This window comes from Lepidochelys olivacea (genome assembly GCF_965140295.1).
Source record: "Lepidochelys olivacea isolate rLepOli2 genome assembly, chromosome: 6".
NCBI lineage: Eukaryota > Metazoa > Chordata > Testudines > Cheloniidae > Lepidochelys > Lepidochelys olivacea.
The window spans coordinates 31,561,390-31,577,149 of NC_140416.1; the positions used below are offsets into that span (position 1 = coordinate 31,561,390).

Below are 15,760 nucleotides of genomic sequence, written 5' to 3' on the forward strand. Positions count from 1 at the left end.
GAAAAGCTAGACAACCATGAGCTGAGTAACTGATGCAGTGATATTTGAATCTACAGAATACCTCTAAAATAGCTGTCAGGGGTGTGAACTGCCCGGTACATCTCCAAGAAGTTAACTTCAAGAACTCTGCTTTGGAAAACTCCTGCCAATGCTGACCCAAGCATACACATTCCAATTGTTGGGTAAGTATAAAGGGTAGAGGGAGGCATCTCAGATGCCACCCCTGCCTCTCTCAGGGGGATAGGGGAACTCTGCATCTCTCATATGGAGGAGACCCCTACTGCTATACCTGAAGGGGAAAAGAGAGCGCAATGTTGCTTCCCCTGCTTCTCTAGGAGCGTGGGGGGAGTCATAGTGTGCCTACATCCTGGGATTGCCTCTAATCTGGTTTTGTGTAGGAGATGGATTAGTAAACAGGGAGCATGTGAAGCTGTCAAAAGGTGCACAATAAAGAATTTATCACATAGCTCTGTGATTTAACACTTGTTTCTGAAATTATCTCATGGCTATGACCTCTACACATGTGATTATATGTTTACTACATACACACAAACAAACATACAAAGATAAATGAACTGCAAACATAAAACAGCAACTGTCCTCATGAAAAGGAACCATTTTAAGCTCGATTTTCTAAGGTTCTTTCAACACTTCAGTTGAAACTATGTAGCAGCAAATGCCTTAAAGCATGTTTAAGATACAACAGAATCTGCTGCAACATGACTGTTTTCACATGGTTTCAACTTCAGTGTAAAAAAAAAAAAAACACTTTACATGTGTGGGTGTTCCCCACAATGTATTTATTTAAAACTCAACTGTATTTATTTCCATTTTTTATAACTGGGTAAAAATTGGAAAGGGAGTTTCCTCAGATACTGAACATGTTTGTCTGTAAAATAGCGATCTTTAACATTTTAAGAAGGCCTAGCTCAAATAAATCCAGTTAGAAAGTTAACTGCTACTAACTCTTCTTTCTTCTGTCTACAATATCACATCAGCATTTTTCCTAGTGTTGCAATATATGAATGCTTTGCCTTTTAAGGCATTTAAACAATGATATCACCTAAATTATTAAACTTGTGCAGAAACACATGCATTTTTGTACTTGCACACACTTGACCTAACTGCAAATTACACGTCCATGACTGTAGCATAGTTACACCCACTCATTTTTCCCTACAGAGCACATATATACCTGCACCCAGATTAAATTTAGCATAAGCATCTATTTCAATGTGTGACTGTCTCACTATGTGAATTCTCATTCATTTCTCAAATTAGTCATGCAGATGCCATGCAATTCAACTGCGTTAGCCCAAGGACAAAAATGAGTACCCCATATAACATTCGGCATCAAAGCCTCCTTCTTTGATACCTAACAAATGACACTGTCTGGGAGGGTAAGCAGCAGAGTTAAAATCTGCTTATAAATGATAAAAATATGCAGAGATGAGTAAAGCTAACTCGTCCTATCTACATACTCTCCTTTTAAAAGTTCTTTCTACAAGCAAGAACACGCAGTTGGTTGTCTTCGCAAAAAGAAAAGGAGGACTTGTGGCACCTTAGAGACTAACCAATTTATTTGAGCATAAGCTTTCGTGAGCTACAGCTTATGCTCAAATAAATTGGTTAGTCTCCAAGGTGCTACAAGTACTCCTTTTCTTTTTGCGAATACAGACTAACACAGCTGCTACTCTGAAACCAGTTGGTTGTCTTGCAACTTTCCTAACATTAAACTGCTTTATATTGCTTCAGTAATCATTTACTTTATTTATTTATTTATATAACAGATGCCAGTCCCACAGATTTAGAGGGTCAAATTTTAACGCAAGTAATTCCTGTGGGAGTAACTCCACTGACGCTAATAACGTATTTACACAAGTGTAACAGCAGCATTTGATCAAAGGTACCCAATACACATGTAAATAAGATTTCTGTTTTTTATACTGCAAGATAGCCATGTGGTCACATCATTTTTTTTAAAAAGGAAAGAAACGAATATAAATTACAGAGACACACATAAACACACCTGTCATCATCCAGAATTTAAAAACAAAAAAACAAAAAAACCCCAGCAAAGATAGTTGAATGAAATTTTCTAACATTATCTACTTCTTAGATTATTCTTCTTCCAGCAACTAAAAACAACATGGCAAAGAGCTGCAGAAGACCAGCTGAAAAATCTGGGGCACAGCTGGGAACCACTGAAAGACTTGCAAGAAGCAGATAGGAGTGGAGGAGGAGCTTCGTCACTGCCCTAAACGGCAGAGGTGTAATAGGAACAGGATGATAGAAATATTAAAATGTAATTTCATTTTTAAAGAAATTTTAAAGTGTACAAAATGCAATATATTCCTTTGCAATGGCATGAAGCTCTCTTTGACTTTGGTTTATGTGGGTGCAGACTACATCCTTCTTTTCAAAACTGGAGGCCGTGATTCAACAAAGCACTTAAGTATGTGCTTAAATCTCACTCTATTCAACAAAGCAGTTGCATGTCCATAAAGCTTAAGCACATGCTTCAGTGATTTGCTGAACTGAGTTCTTACTGGACCAATGTAAATTTCCTATTTTTAAGATTGGCACACAGTAGCTCTGTATTATGTTTTATTTTGAAAGCTTTAAAATTTCTTAACACAGAAAACAAACAAAATATGCATTTGTCATAGTCAGAGACAAAGGCAAAGCACACTGGAATTTTGCTAGGCAGTGTGTTGATGATCTGCTGATGCTGAGGTGTTATAAGTAAGATGAGAGATTTCAGATGCATAATTAGGGTAGAAGACGGTCCAATACATCTACTATATAAAATATCCACTTGATAGAACATCTTAGCAGAGGTCTGTGTCATTCATTCCTCGGAGATTTCATGGTCTTTTTTAGGCCCAGAAAACACATAATTTATTGTACAGATAGAGAAATTCTACTCTTAACTCAAACCCTTTTGACTTCAACTGGTTTCCACAGAGTGTAAGTCCTGGTTGAATTTGGTCCAGTATATCTGCTATATAAATGTGCTAAATGTACATTAAAAAACACCAGAGTATACATAAAAGTAGAAACAATTTAAATAAACTTTCCAATCACATTTACACATAGCTCAATGCCATAATGATACTGTATAATGTCCAAACCCTTTTCTAGCACAGACTGGTACAATCTTTTAAACAACGAACATACTCAAGGTGGTGACAAAGCTTCAGTATTGATGGACTAGGAGATGGATGATGAACTGTTAAAAGTTAAGATACAATGTTAAAACAAATAAATTTGTGCTAATTAGTAAAATTACGATGGCAACAAAAGCTGAAAATGAAAGTTGAGTTAGGGTCACCAACTTTCCTGAGTGGCTCTCCAAACGATCTTGGAATAGTTCCTTTCGCTCAGTAAAGTGTAAACTTATTACATACAATTCTTTACATATTGGTCCCTCATTTAAAACTGGACTGGGCAAGACAAAAGGAAAAATATTATTGGTAACACGAGATGACCTAACAGACATTTTCAAACTCAAAGTATTAGGACCCTCTTATGAAATAGGCATAGGTCTTTCCCATCTTTAAATTTCGGTTAGTTTGTTTCATAAAATACCAAAAACAAGAATGGAAAAGAGACTTGTTAGGTCAGCTAGTTCATTCCCCGCACAAAGCACAATTATTCACTGCAGTATATATTTTCTGACCAAGTTATTTAGATCAGTGCTACTCAAAGTGGTGGTCCGCAGACCAGTGTCAGTCCACGAGCCATCAGCTGCTGGTCTGCGCACATATTGGAAAAAGAAATTGCCGCCCCCCCCCCATCAGATAGCTTGAGAAGCACTGATTTAGATAGTCTACAAAACATTGAATTTGAGGCTTAACTCAGATCTTCACATTTCTTTTTGCACAGAAAGAATTAAACCTAGTAAAATTCTGCAGGTATTACTTTTGGGCACAGTTTCAATTATCAGTATATGAAAGACGGCACACAGTCTCATCAGTTTTCCTGTCTATAGTCCTATCCTTTTTATCTTTTATCTCCTTCACACATTGTGATAGAATTTTCTGTTGCATAGTTATTGACAGTTTCTTCCAAGATTAATGCTGCCCTCAAGATAGTTACCAGGACAGGTTAAAACAGCGTAATCTTATCCTTTCCCTTCAAAGAACTGTCAGTGTTGCTTCTTCACTGCTGACATGTTACACTAGCTCAAGAACTGAAAAAACAATATTGTTCCCAAACCTGAGTTTCCTGGATGATGTACCAAAGACGTCACCTCTAGCTCTAACTCTTCAATCTTAATGAGTTTCACATTTTTAATTTACCAAGTTTGGACGGCAATCAGAATTCAGCTGATCTTTAAAGCTGTTTAAACTGTTGTCCTTAATTCAACCTCTGAATAGCTGGTTTTTATAGTTTATTTTGGAAGTTCAAACTTTAAACGGTTTGGCTTAATGGATCACTTGGAAAAAAAAAAAGAACATTTTGTTCAAGCACTAAATAGGCTTTCCTCCAGAAAAATAATATTTGGAGCATGAATATGTGAAAATACCTCAATTATTATTGTATATTTTAATTGAAATCTGTGTATTTAGTAGAGAGTTCTAGTGTGCCTTTAAATCTGTTTGTTGACTGTAATGGTTTAACTAAAATTCCAAATATAATTAGAAATCAGACAGCTCAATTGTTTAGTCTGAAATATTTATTTACTTAAAAATAAGGAAACTTTTGGTGTGATAAATAGTACCCAAGTGTTACAATCTCAATTTCCTGAGACAAAATTAGATATAGCCCTACCATTTGGCTCAGTAACAGAATAATTTGAACTGGAAAGGTTGTCTATTCCCTCTCTTTGTACTGAGGCATGAGGGTGACTTAAGACAGGATTTGTTTAGGAATAATTAAGGTATTTTCAGTGCAGAGGCAAGTATGACAAAGAAGTCCTTGCCATTTGTTCAGACAACAAAAATAAAATTAAAAAGATGAGACCTCTTCCAGTGCAATCATTCTAAACTGATGCATGGATGTTCAGCCTTAACCTTGTTAAGGAAGAAGAAACAGCAGTCACACACCTAAAGAGTAGGGTTGTCACCCTTCAGGATTGGCCTGGAGTCTTCAGGAATTAAAGATTAATCTTTAATTAAAGATTATGTCATGTGATGAAATCTCCAGGAATACATCCAACCAAAATTGGCAACCCTACTAAAGAGCACTGTAGAAATTCAAAATTTCTCCATAATCATCAACCTCAAAGACACTTGACTGAAGACTCAAGAAGGTTGTATCTCTACATTTTCAATCAGCTACCATAACTATCCCAAATTTGTATTGACCAGGAGGATGGCTTTGCGGTTCCCATTCTTAATTGTTAACAAATAAAGACAAATTTCTTCTGATGCTGCATTAGTAGAGTTATCAGCCTGTAATCTGGCAATTTCCTTCAAAACTCCTCCTTCAATTGCTTTTGTGAATTTTATGCCTCTGTTGAACCCCTTGTGCAAAGCATGTGCTGTGTTTTTTGATCAAAGCCATGATCCATCAATGTGCTCAGTGTTCAAGATAAAAGGTCAGGAAAGATACTGATAAGCATATATACAAAAGCATATTTTTAATAAGAAAATTGGCTAATTACTTGAACTTTTCCTCTTAACTTATTTTACAGATTGTCTCTACTGTCCAGGTAGAAACAACATTGTTTCTTTAGAAACAATTCAAAAACGAAAACTCAAAGCCTTTCGAATTTCCAAGCAATTAATGGTTTTTGGAGGAAAAAAATATTCTAGTACTACTCAACCTAAATTTAAAACACTACTAAAAATAATCCCCATTTTCTTCGGTACCTTAACATTATATTACACTATGAGAAACATTTTTAACTCAAATGTCTAGGCTTGTATTTCAGTGGATCATACAATACGGATTAGGAAACTGAACTCAATTTCAGTGATTTGGGATTATTAGAAGTGACTCAAAGCAACCACTTAAAGAATAGCCATGGGGAAAAGGCAGTGCTCCAAAATAATTAAAAAAAACCAACTAAAACCAATGTATTTTTCAAAAAGATGTGTCTCTACAAAACATACCTACATCAAATCATTTTAAAAAAATGCAGTCTTGGTTACTTCTCACAAACAAAATGTATTTTTCCCAAAAACAATATATTTATTTTCTCTTCCAATGAGTAGGTGACAATGGGAAATAATATAATATAAATCAAAGCAATGGAGTAAACAAAAGCAAAAAGTTACACTATATTGCATTTATGCATCTCCAGGTTTATCATCATGTAACATTAAAGAAGACCACAGAAAGACTTTGCAATATTATTCTTGTACTTTGTGCATCTGTCACTAAAATTAACTCTGATTAATTTGTGTGGCTGTCTGTAGGTATCTCATTGGCCTATTATGTTAAAAAAACTGACAAAAATAACTATAATGTGTTCGAAGAAGAGTGACTGTGCCAAGCCTAGTTTATTTTTGCATTTTATTTATTTCTAAATACTATCAACTGAATTTTCCTTTGTTGAGCAACAGTGATATTTTAAAACAGAAACATACCTTTTTTACTTGGGTTAAAAAAAAACAGAAACCAGTACTATTTCCCATTATTCTTCATTAATTAAGCAGAAAATTACATAGAAATGCTTCATAGTAAATAAAATTTCTTCCAGTAGAACTCTTTAAATGTCAACTAACCTTTCATCAAACAATTAAAATTATCACCACTTAGTTTACCAAAACTGGTGTGTTAAAGTAAAAATGAAGTATATGGATTGTACTTTATTATTATTATTAGGTATACATCAAAAGGCGAGCCAGAATATATTGTTTGTTGACGTAAGGCCAAATCCTGGTTTCATGGTCAAATTTAAAAAGAAAAGGCACTGCCTGTGGGGACAAATCAGAGGACTGTGGGGAGGGAAAGGGGAGGAACCTTCCCTTCCTCCAATACACAAATAGAAGCAGGAGCATCCATAAAGCTATGTCATGGCCACTATTAAAGTATGAAAAGGTGCAACAAACCCAGCCTTCTCTCTCCCCTGTATGTAGGGCTTTGGATGTGTCTGTGTCTATGGCTGTGCGTGTGTCTGTGTTTTAAAGTGTTTTAGCAATCCTTGTCTTTTTCTCCTGAAAGCCTGACCGAAGTCTCACTAATTTTCCTCAGTAAAATTTAAATATTATACTTCATATTATATAAACTTTTTGGAACGGCAACTGCTTCTTCTTGAAAGTTTGTCTAGCACTGACCATAATGTATCCCAATCCTGACTGTGGCCTCTGGGTGCTACAGCAACATTAGATAGTAAAAAGCATAAATACCTCCATCTCTTAAATGCCAACTTAAAGATCAGAAGCCTGAAGATGCCTATAATAACCAAGATATGAGTTAACATGCCTTTCTCTTTCAATGGATTCCCAAGTATGGTTGTGCAACAGGTGTTCCAGTAAAAAGCCAATTACTTCTCATTTATCTCAGCCTTCAGAATAGGTAATCTTTTTCAAGCTTAGCTCTTCTAATATGTCATTGTCATATGCCTAACTTTTGCTTCCTTTATACATACACTTTTGTACTTATACAGCACTTTTCACACACAGATGTTTACAAAACTGAGTAAGCAATATTCTGTATTCCAGATGGGGGAAACTTATGCACAAAAAAGTTAAGCACCTCACCAAAGATCACATAGGAAATTAATGGGACAGTTGGGAAAATACTCAGTTCCCCTGATTTGTAGCCTTTTTGCTCAAGCCTCTATACAAATGCTCAACGTTCTATTCACTATTTCTTTCATTTAAATACTTCATTTAATAGGCTAGTGAAGAGGGGACTATATTACATCACAATAAAAAGAACTGAGTATCAGCTTTTCTTTTAGGGTTTTTTCCAAAACATACAAAAATAATTAGTTCCACACATACTCACTTAGAAAAGATTAGAGCTGTCATCCACCCTAGTTACATCAACAAATCCTTAAAATGTTCAGAACCCCACATTATGTCATATTGCAACATCACATTGTGAGAGACAAGCTTTCCCTATCAAACAAATTTATACAAGCAACAAACATAAGAGACATTTTCAAGAGTTTCACTGTTACAAAAATCAGTCTACCTTGTAATTCCCAAATTACAAGATCAAGCTACTCTGCCTAGTATCAACAGGCAAAACACTTTTCATTCTAACCTAAACACAATATTCCTAAATCCATAACTATTTACCTAATTCATCCAGCCTACTCTTTTTCCATGACTGTCACAATTCCAGGGCTAAATGCACCTCTGACCCCGGCATAGTTTATGTTTAGAGGTCTCCGGCCTCAAGCCATCACCTCTCTGTGAGCAGGCATTTGCATCCCCCTTCTTCCAGACCAGGGATTTAGGCTTGCAGTCCCCCTGAAATTCACTGTGACTATCTCAACAGGTCTCATATGACCTCAATATCGAGAACCTGCTATTCTGTTCTCTCCCAAGCCTATGACAGTGGTTAGCAGATTTCACAAAGCACAGCACATTTATTTAGTACAAAAGCATTACAAAGAAAACATAATAAAACAAACATTCTACCTGGGTGCTAAGCTTACCAAGTGTCACCCATCTTCCACAGAGAGACACTGGCAGCTTCCAGGTGCTTCAAACCCTTCCAGCAGGTTTTTCGGCCTCTTGGGTTACAATCTCATGCCAGTTTCTGGATCATGATGAGGGACTCTGAGTCAGTTTGTCATGACCCATTATACTAAACACCCTTTCTTTGTCTCTTTTGAGCCCTATCTGAACCCGTATATGCAATTCTCCTAGGGGATGGAACTGCTTTTGAATTGTTTACCTGTCCAGGGATTTGCAGGGATTCACCAATGATTTTGGCTGTTGGGGGAAGCTTGGTAACCTTCCCCCCATGGAGCTAAAATACATCCCTAGCTCACAAGGATACATATTACATTTAAAAGATACACATGCTTATGAATTATCCCTTTGCCTATAGCATCTGCACATCTCAATATAACAGACTTCTGAAGTTTCCACGCTTCTCTCATCTGTCACAGTTATGTCAATAACAATTCCTGCAATAAATGGAAAGGAAAATGTATTTGCTTGTCACTATTCCACAGTTCTTATCTAACCTCTTTTGGTCAAGACTTCCCTGAAATTATATTTTCACTCCTAGGTGTTTCATTCCAACAAGAATCTTGGATTGTCTAAGGATTTATTTAAAAAGAAAAAGATAAGAGGAGGAAAAAAAGTTGATCACTATGCAGAGTAAGTAGAAAGGCTATGGCTGAATACATATTCCTCCCTGCCTCAGCCACTCTCCACACCCAGAGATCACTGGAGCAGCTAAGGCAGGGGAGAGAGAAGAGGAGCAGAGTTAGCCAGAGTCAACATAGCTACATCAGCTAGCATCAACACACTCTGATCAGAGAAATAATGGAACAGCATCAAAATAGAAAAAAAAGACAAAGGGAAAGCAAAGATGAGAGGGGGGAGAAGAGAGAAATGGGAGAATTTCAGAAAGTAGAAAACAGTGGGAATGACTACAGAGGGAAGAAAAAAGTGGGAAGAGGAGAAGAAAAGCCCTACATCATTCCCCCCTTCATTACGTCAGATGAGAGAGAAAGAGCCCAATACTTTTCAGAAGTTACCTTGGTGAAGGGGAACCTCATGTTATCACCCTAACACACCAATGAAGTCCTCACCCCAAGAAGACAGCTCCAGGTAGAGAGAGAAAGTTGAAATAAAGCATTTTGTGAAGGGTGGAAGAATGCTGAGCTTCATAAAAGGCTTCCAAAAATTTGGAGAAGTTTTCAGACTTGCGGACATTTATCTAAACTCCAAATACCTTTTTGAGGTCCTGAATAAATAAGTTATCCATATTAAAATAACCCAAAATCACCAGCAGCACTCATGACCCTCCATCAGCTGACTACCTATTTAAATAATGGCCAAGACAGATTGCAGAATTGTCCCTAGAAAATTTTCAAATGTTGACAACTATAAAATCTGATTTACTTGAGAAGTCTTTTTTTCCACATGTATTGTGTTTGCAGATGGACTGTTTTTACTGTATTGTATTCTAATGAATTCAACACAATTTATGCTCAAGCCAAGTAATGGTTACACTAGATTCTTGGATCACATCTATGAAAATGTTTTTCTGACAGTGTGACTTTAACAAGACACAGAAAATATGTTCTCAGAGAATATCCTCTACTACATTCAAAATCAGTGAGTTATAGTTACACCATTGAAAGATACTTAAATTTGACACAATGCAGAAACAGACCATAGAGACTAAGTGCTCTTGAAGGAAAACATTTTCTTAGTTGTATTAACATGATCTCAAAAGCAGCATGTTACAATGGTGCCTGCTGTAGCTATATTGGTAAAATAAGGCATAGTCAATGGTGGGTCTTAAAAACTTGTGAATTGTCTTAGAAAATTAAATAAGTATTTGCAAAATTCAAGGTATTTCCTATAGTGAAATACATGGAAATATTGCAAACATCGAGGAAACTCTCTCTCTCTTCATCACAGGTAAGCTGATAAGTGTAAGGGCCACTGTTTCTGATAATGGAGAATTATACTGACATGGAATTAACCAAGTAACTAGAATACAGGGATATATATGCTCAGTTCTCTTAGCTACACAATTCCCTAAACTGATCAGCTACGAGTCTCTTACTTGCATAATCACTGAATTGTTATTTCTCAGTAACTGTACAGTGATTATGCAAATCTCACTACCTTGACTGACTACCCTCCATCTGCTCAGCCATTTGTACTCATACATTTCAAGTTCTAGATCAGTAAAGACAATTCCCCAGTCTATTCAGCCTAAGCAGGTAAACTCCTAAATGTATATGAGACAGAAAAGGAGAGAAGGGGAGAAAGAGAAAGGCAAAGAGTTTCTCTCACAATGGAAAAGAGAAAGTGTAATGTTGAAAGATAAGAGGGAGGGAAATTTAAACAACATAAAGCCAAAGAAAGTGTGGGCCCCTTACTGAATGAGGGAGGCAACCTAGTGACAGAGGATGTGGAAAAAGCTAATGTACTCAATGCTTTTTTTGCCTCTGTTTTCACTGACAAGGTCAGCTCCCAGACTGCTGCGCTGGGCATCACAAAATGGGGAAGAGATGGCCAGCCCTCTGTGGAGATAGAGGTGGTTAGGGACTATTTAGAAAAGCTGGACGTGCACAAGTCCATGGGGCCGGACGAGTTGCATCCGGGAGTGCTGAAGGAATTGGCGGCTGTGATTGCAGAGCCATTGGCCATTATCTTTGAAAACTCGTGGCGAACGGGGGAAGTCCCGGATGACTGGAAAAAGGCTAATGTAGTGCCAATCTTTAAAAAAGGGAAGGAGGAGGATCCAGGGAACTACAGGCCAGTCAGCCTCACCTCAGTCCCTGGAAAAATCATGGAGCAGGTCCTCAAAGAATCAATCCTGAAGCACTTGCATGGGAGGAAAGTGATCAGGAACAGCCAGCATGGATTCACCAAGGGAAGGTCATGCCTGACTAATCTAATTGCCTTTTATGATGAGATTACTGGTTCTGTGGATGAAGGAAAAGCAGTGGATGTATTGTTTCTTGACTTTAACAAAGCTTTTGACACGGTCTCCCACAGTATTCTTGTCAGCAAGTTAAGGAAGTATGGGCTGGATGAATGCACTATAAGGTGGGTAGAAAGCTGGCTAGATTGTCGGGCTCAACAGGTAGTGATCAATGGCTCCATGTCTAGTTGGCAGCCGGTATCAAGTGGAGTGCCCCAAGGGTCGGTCCTGGAGCCGGTTTTGTTCAATATCTTCATAAATGATCTGGAGGATGGTGTGGATTGCACTCTCAGCAAATTTGCGGATGATACTAAACTGGGAGGAGTGGTAGATACGCTGGAGGGGAGGGATAGGATACAGAAGGACCTAGACAAATTGGAGGATTGGGCCAAAAGAAATCTGATGAGGTTCAACAAGGATAAGTGCAGGGTCCTGCACTTAGGATGGAAGAATCCAATGCACCGCTACAGACTAGGGACCGAATGGCTAGGCAGCAGTTCTGCGGAAAAGGACCTAGGGGTGACAGTGGACGAGAAGCTGGATATGAGTCAGCAGTGTGCCCTTGTTGCCAAGAAGGCCAATGGCATTTTGGGATGTATAAGTAGGGGCATAGTGAGCAGATCGAGGGACGTGATCGTTCCCCTCTATTCGACATTGGTGAGGCCTCATCTGGAGTACTGTGTCCAGTTTTGGGCCCCACACTACAAGAAGGATGTGGATAAATTGGAGAGAGTCCAGCGAAGGGCAACAAAAATGATTAGGGGTCTAGAACACATGACTTATGAGGAGAGGCTGAGGGAGCTGGGATTGTTTAGCCTGCAGAAGAGAAGAATGAGGGGGGTTTTGATAGCTGCTTTCAACTACCTGAAAGGGGGTTCCAAAGAGGATGGCTCTAGACTGTTCTCAATGGTAGCAGATGACAGAATGAGGAGTAATGGCCTCAAGTTGCAGTGGGGGAGGTTTAGATTGGATATTAGGAAAAACTTTTTCACTAAGAGGGTGGTGAAACACTGGAATGCGTTGCCTAGGGAGGTGGTGGAATCTCCTTCCTTAGAGGTTTTTAAGGTCAGGCTTGACAAAGCCCTGGCTGGGATGATTTAACTGGGAATTGGTCCTGCTTCGAGCAGGGGGTTGGACTAGATGACCTTCAGGGGTCCCTTCCAACCCTGATATTCTATGATTCTATATGTTTTTAATGTAGCCAACTGCAAAATTATACAGCCAGTCATACAGGACTGAGGACTGCATGCTAAAAGCGGTGGCTCTGAAAAGGACCTAGTGATCATGGTGAATAACCAGCTGAACAAGAGGTCCCAGTGCAATGCTACGGGTAATAGAGCGAACACAATCTTTGGATGTATAATCAGGGAAATATCAGGTTGGAGTAGGGAGGTAGCAAAACATCTGTATGGAGTATTGGTGAGATTATTATTGGATTACTAAATACAATTCCGGCATCCACTTTCTGAAAGAATGTTGAAAAATTAGAAAGGATTCAAGAATGATTTCATGCCTGGTAAATCTGCTTTACAGAGATAGATTTAAGAAGTGCACACTATTTACCTTATCAAAAAGAAAGTTAAGATGTGATTGATCACAGTCTATAAAGTACCTGCATGGGAAGAAGATTTCTTATAATAGAGTGATTTTGTCAACAAACGAATAACACGATCCAGAGCTGGAAGCTGAAGCTAGACAAATTCAGACTGGAAATAAGGCACAAATTTTTAACCATCAGGATAATTAGCTATTGGAACAATTTACCTTTGAATGTGGTGGATTCTCCGTCACTTGGAGTCTTTAAATAAAGACTTGGTGTCTATCTAAAAGATATGTTCTAGCTCAAGAAAAAGTTTTAGACTTGATGGGGGGGGGAAGGAATCTATGAAATGAAAAAGGAAGGAGGAGTAAGGGTGGAAGAAAGTACAAAAGAATTTAACCTTCTTGTTCCAAAAAAAATTGATCTTTTGACAACTCATTTCGTTTTTGTAGTTTCTTTTTTCGTTTAAAACGTAGATATATTTAATTAACATTTTCATTATGACCATAACTGAGGATGGCTCCTGTTAACTTTCCATGACCTTCAGTCTCAGAGTTTATTCAGTCAAGATACAGTTATTACTTTATTTAGGAAACACACTCAAGATTTAATTAAACAAACTGATGTGCGGGGGGGTGGGAAACTTAACACTTTTCAACACGTGAATGGCTAGAACAGAGTTAGTACAATGTTAATGAAGTTAGCAGTTCAAAATTCCAAACAGATGTAGTACTACTTCATGGCTATTTTATAACTAATGCTGAGTTGAAAGAAAAGAGAGAAGACAACTTTGCTGCAACTGTCTGCTATTGATATTCCAGGAGATATGTATAGAGACAAAGAGAAAGTGATCTGGGGGGACATGTGGTGCTCATAATAGAGAAGAGACTGTAGTCCAAGAATCAGAGAAGAGACAGCAATTATACTACTATGCTAACAATCAATGCACAGAATGTCATTTGGATTGCTTTATCCGGGAAATTTTCAACACAATGAAAACAGCATAAAACCATTAATTTTAGACTTTTGCACACATGGAAAGATATTACAGACTTGCTTTTCTATGACTGAGCATTTTCATATTTATTTCAAATTTGGTTAGAAAGCTCATATTTCAGCCTATAATTTACTCTCCTAAAAGTTCTCATGATATAATATCGTTTTTATTCTGGTGAAGGGCTAGGGAGGGGAGGAAGGAGAGAGACTGCTTGGACAAATATATCCATTATTTTATCTCAAGCTATAGTTCATCTATTAAACTGCCTTAAGCACTTTATAGTGCACCAGCCTTAAATGTTATTGAATAGATACCAATGTTTCATACCATCATGACCGCAAAAAATTCTCTTTTCCATTCCACAACAAAATTCCATGGATAACTTGCTTTAAGTGTATGCTCTAGCTCCAACAAAATCATGACACATTTATCAAGTAATCTAACTCTCCATCTCCCTGTTCTTTCTGCCCCAAAAAAACCACACAAATACTTGCTTAATTGTCTATCTGTAGCTCCTAAAGCAACGTAGTATGTTTAACTCTGGATTTCATTTGCATGTATGTACTGAAATTTTAAATTAACATATAACTTCTATCAGAAGTAGATATTAAAGTGTAAAAAAAGTTTGTACTGGGAAGCACTATCACAAGACAAGTCATGCAGTTATACTGGATACCTGCATGACATATTTGTTCAGCCACCATAGCAATGCAGTCATAAAAATATCTTGCTAATACGTTTTTGTTACATATGTTACATTTTAGTAATAATTTGCTAATAAGGTGTCCCCGCACAGTTACCTTGTACATCCTAAATTTGAATTTTCATTACTCAATGAATCTCTTTCCATACATAAAAACTACAATATTCTGCAATGGTTAAAGATGAAAATTAAATTTATTCATATTTTCTTCAGCATATTAAACACACATTCATTTTACAAAAAAAGGACTGACATTTCTTCTTACACTTTTCAAACTATTTTTTAAAATAAATTTGTTTTTAACTTTCAAGCAACCATATTTAGAAATCATTTTTCTACTTCTTACATTTCAGTTACTTCTGTTAATGGAGAGGATAATTTTTTCCTGTACCTTCTGCTAGCCGAAAACGAACCTCAAAGACATTATCTACATCCCACTAACATGATCTTGTTCAATACCATGTCAGACTAGATGAATGTGCCCAGGGAACTACATTTTCAGGCTCCAGCTCTAAGAAGTTTATAAAATACAGAAGGTTAATATGAACTTACCAACTCTATTCCCTGTGGAAATGGAGTGTCATCCCAATCCTTCTGAGGAAACCTCTGAATTATTTTCCCCAAACCTTCTGCTGAGCCTGTAGAAAGACAAAAATCACAGCATGAAAGTTTCTCCCATTCAACAAATTTACTAACACCACCACTGTGGCTTATGCCGTGATAAATATCACAGTGTAAACTATTACATTTACACATCGAGACAGACAAATCCTACAGTGGTCTAAATGAAGCTTACAAGTGGATTTCTATTTTTATTAAAATAAAATACAATAGAGACCCTCATATAATCAAGAGCCAATTTCAAAATTGTCAATGACATTAAAATGTTATGGATTATAAAATTCTTTATAAAAATTTTGTAGCTCAAAAGTTTACTGGATTTGAATTAAAATGGCATTTTTGTTTTATCCAGGGCATAAATTACTAATGCACT

At 37.2% G+C, this 15,760-nt stretch overlaps 1 protein-coding gene across 5 annotated transcripts in view; it reads right to left on the bottom strand.

The window, feature by feature from the left end:
* SBF2 (SET binding factor 2) overlaps positions 1–15,760 on the bottom strand; it is a 555,237-nt gene that overhangs the window by 436,062 nt on the left and 103,415 nt on the right. For all 5 annotated transcript variants that reach the window (XM_084630065.1, XM_084630064.1, XM_084630063.1 and 2 more), the window contains exon 2: positions 15,319–15,404. In XM_084630065.1, the coding sequence (XP_084486191.1) occupies positions 15,319–15,404 (86 nt within the window). The remainder of the gene's footprint in view (positions 1–15,318; positions 15,405–15,760) is intronic.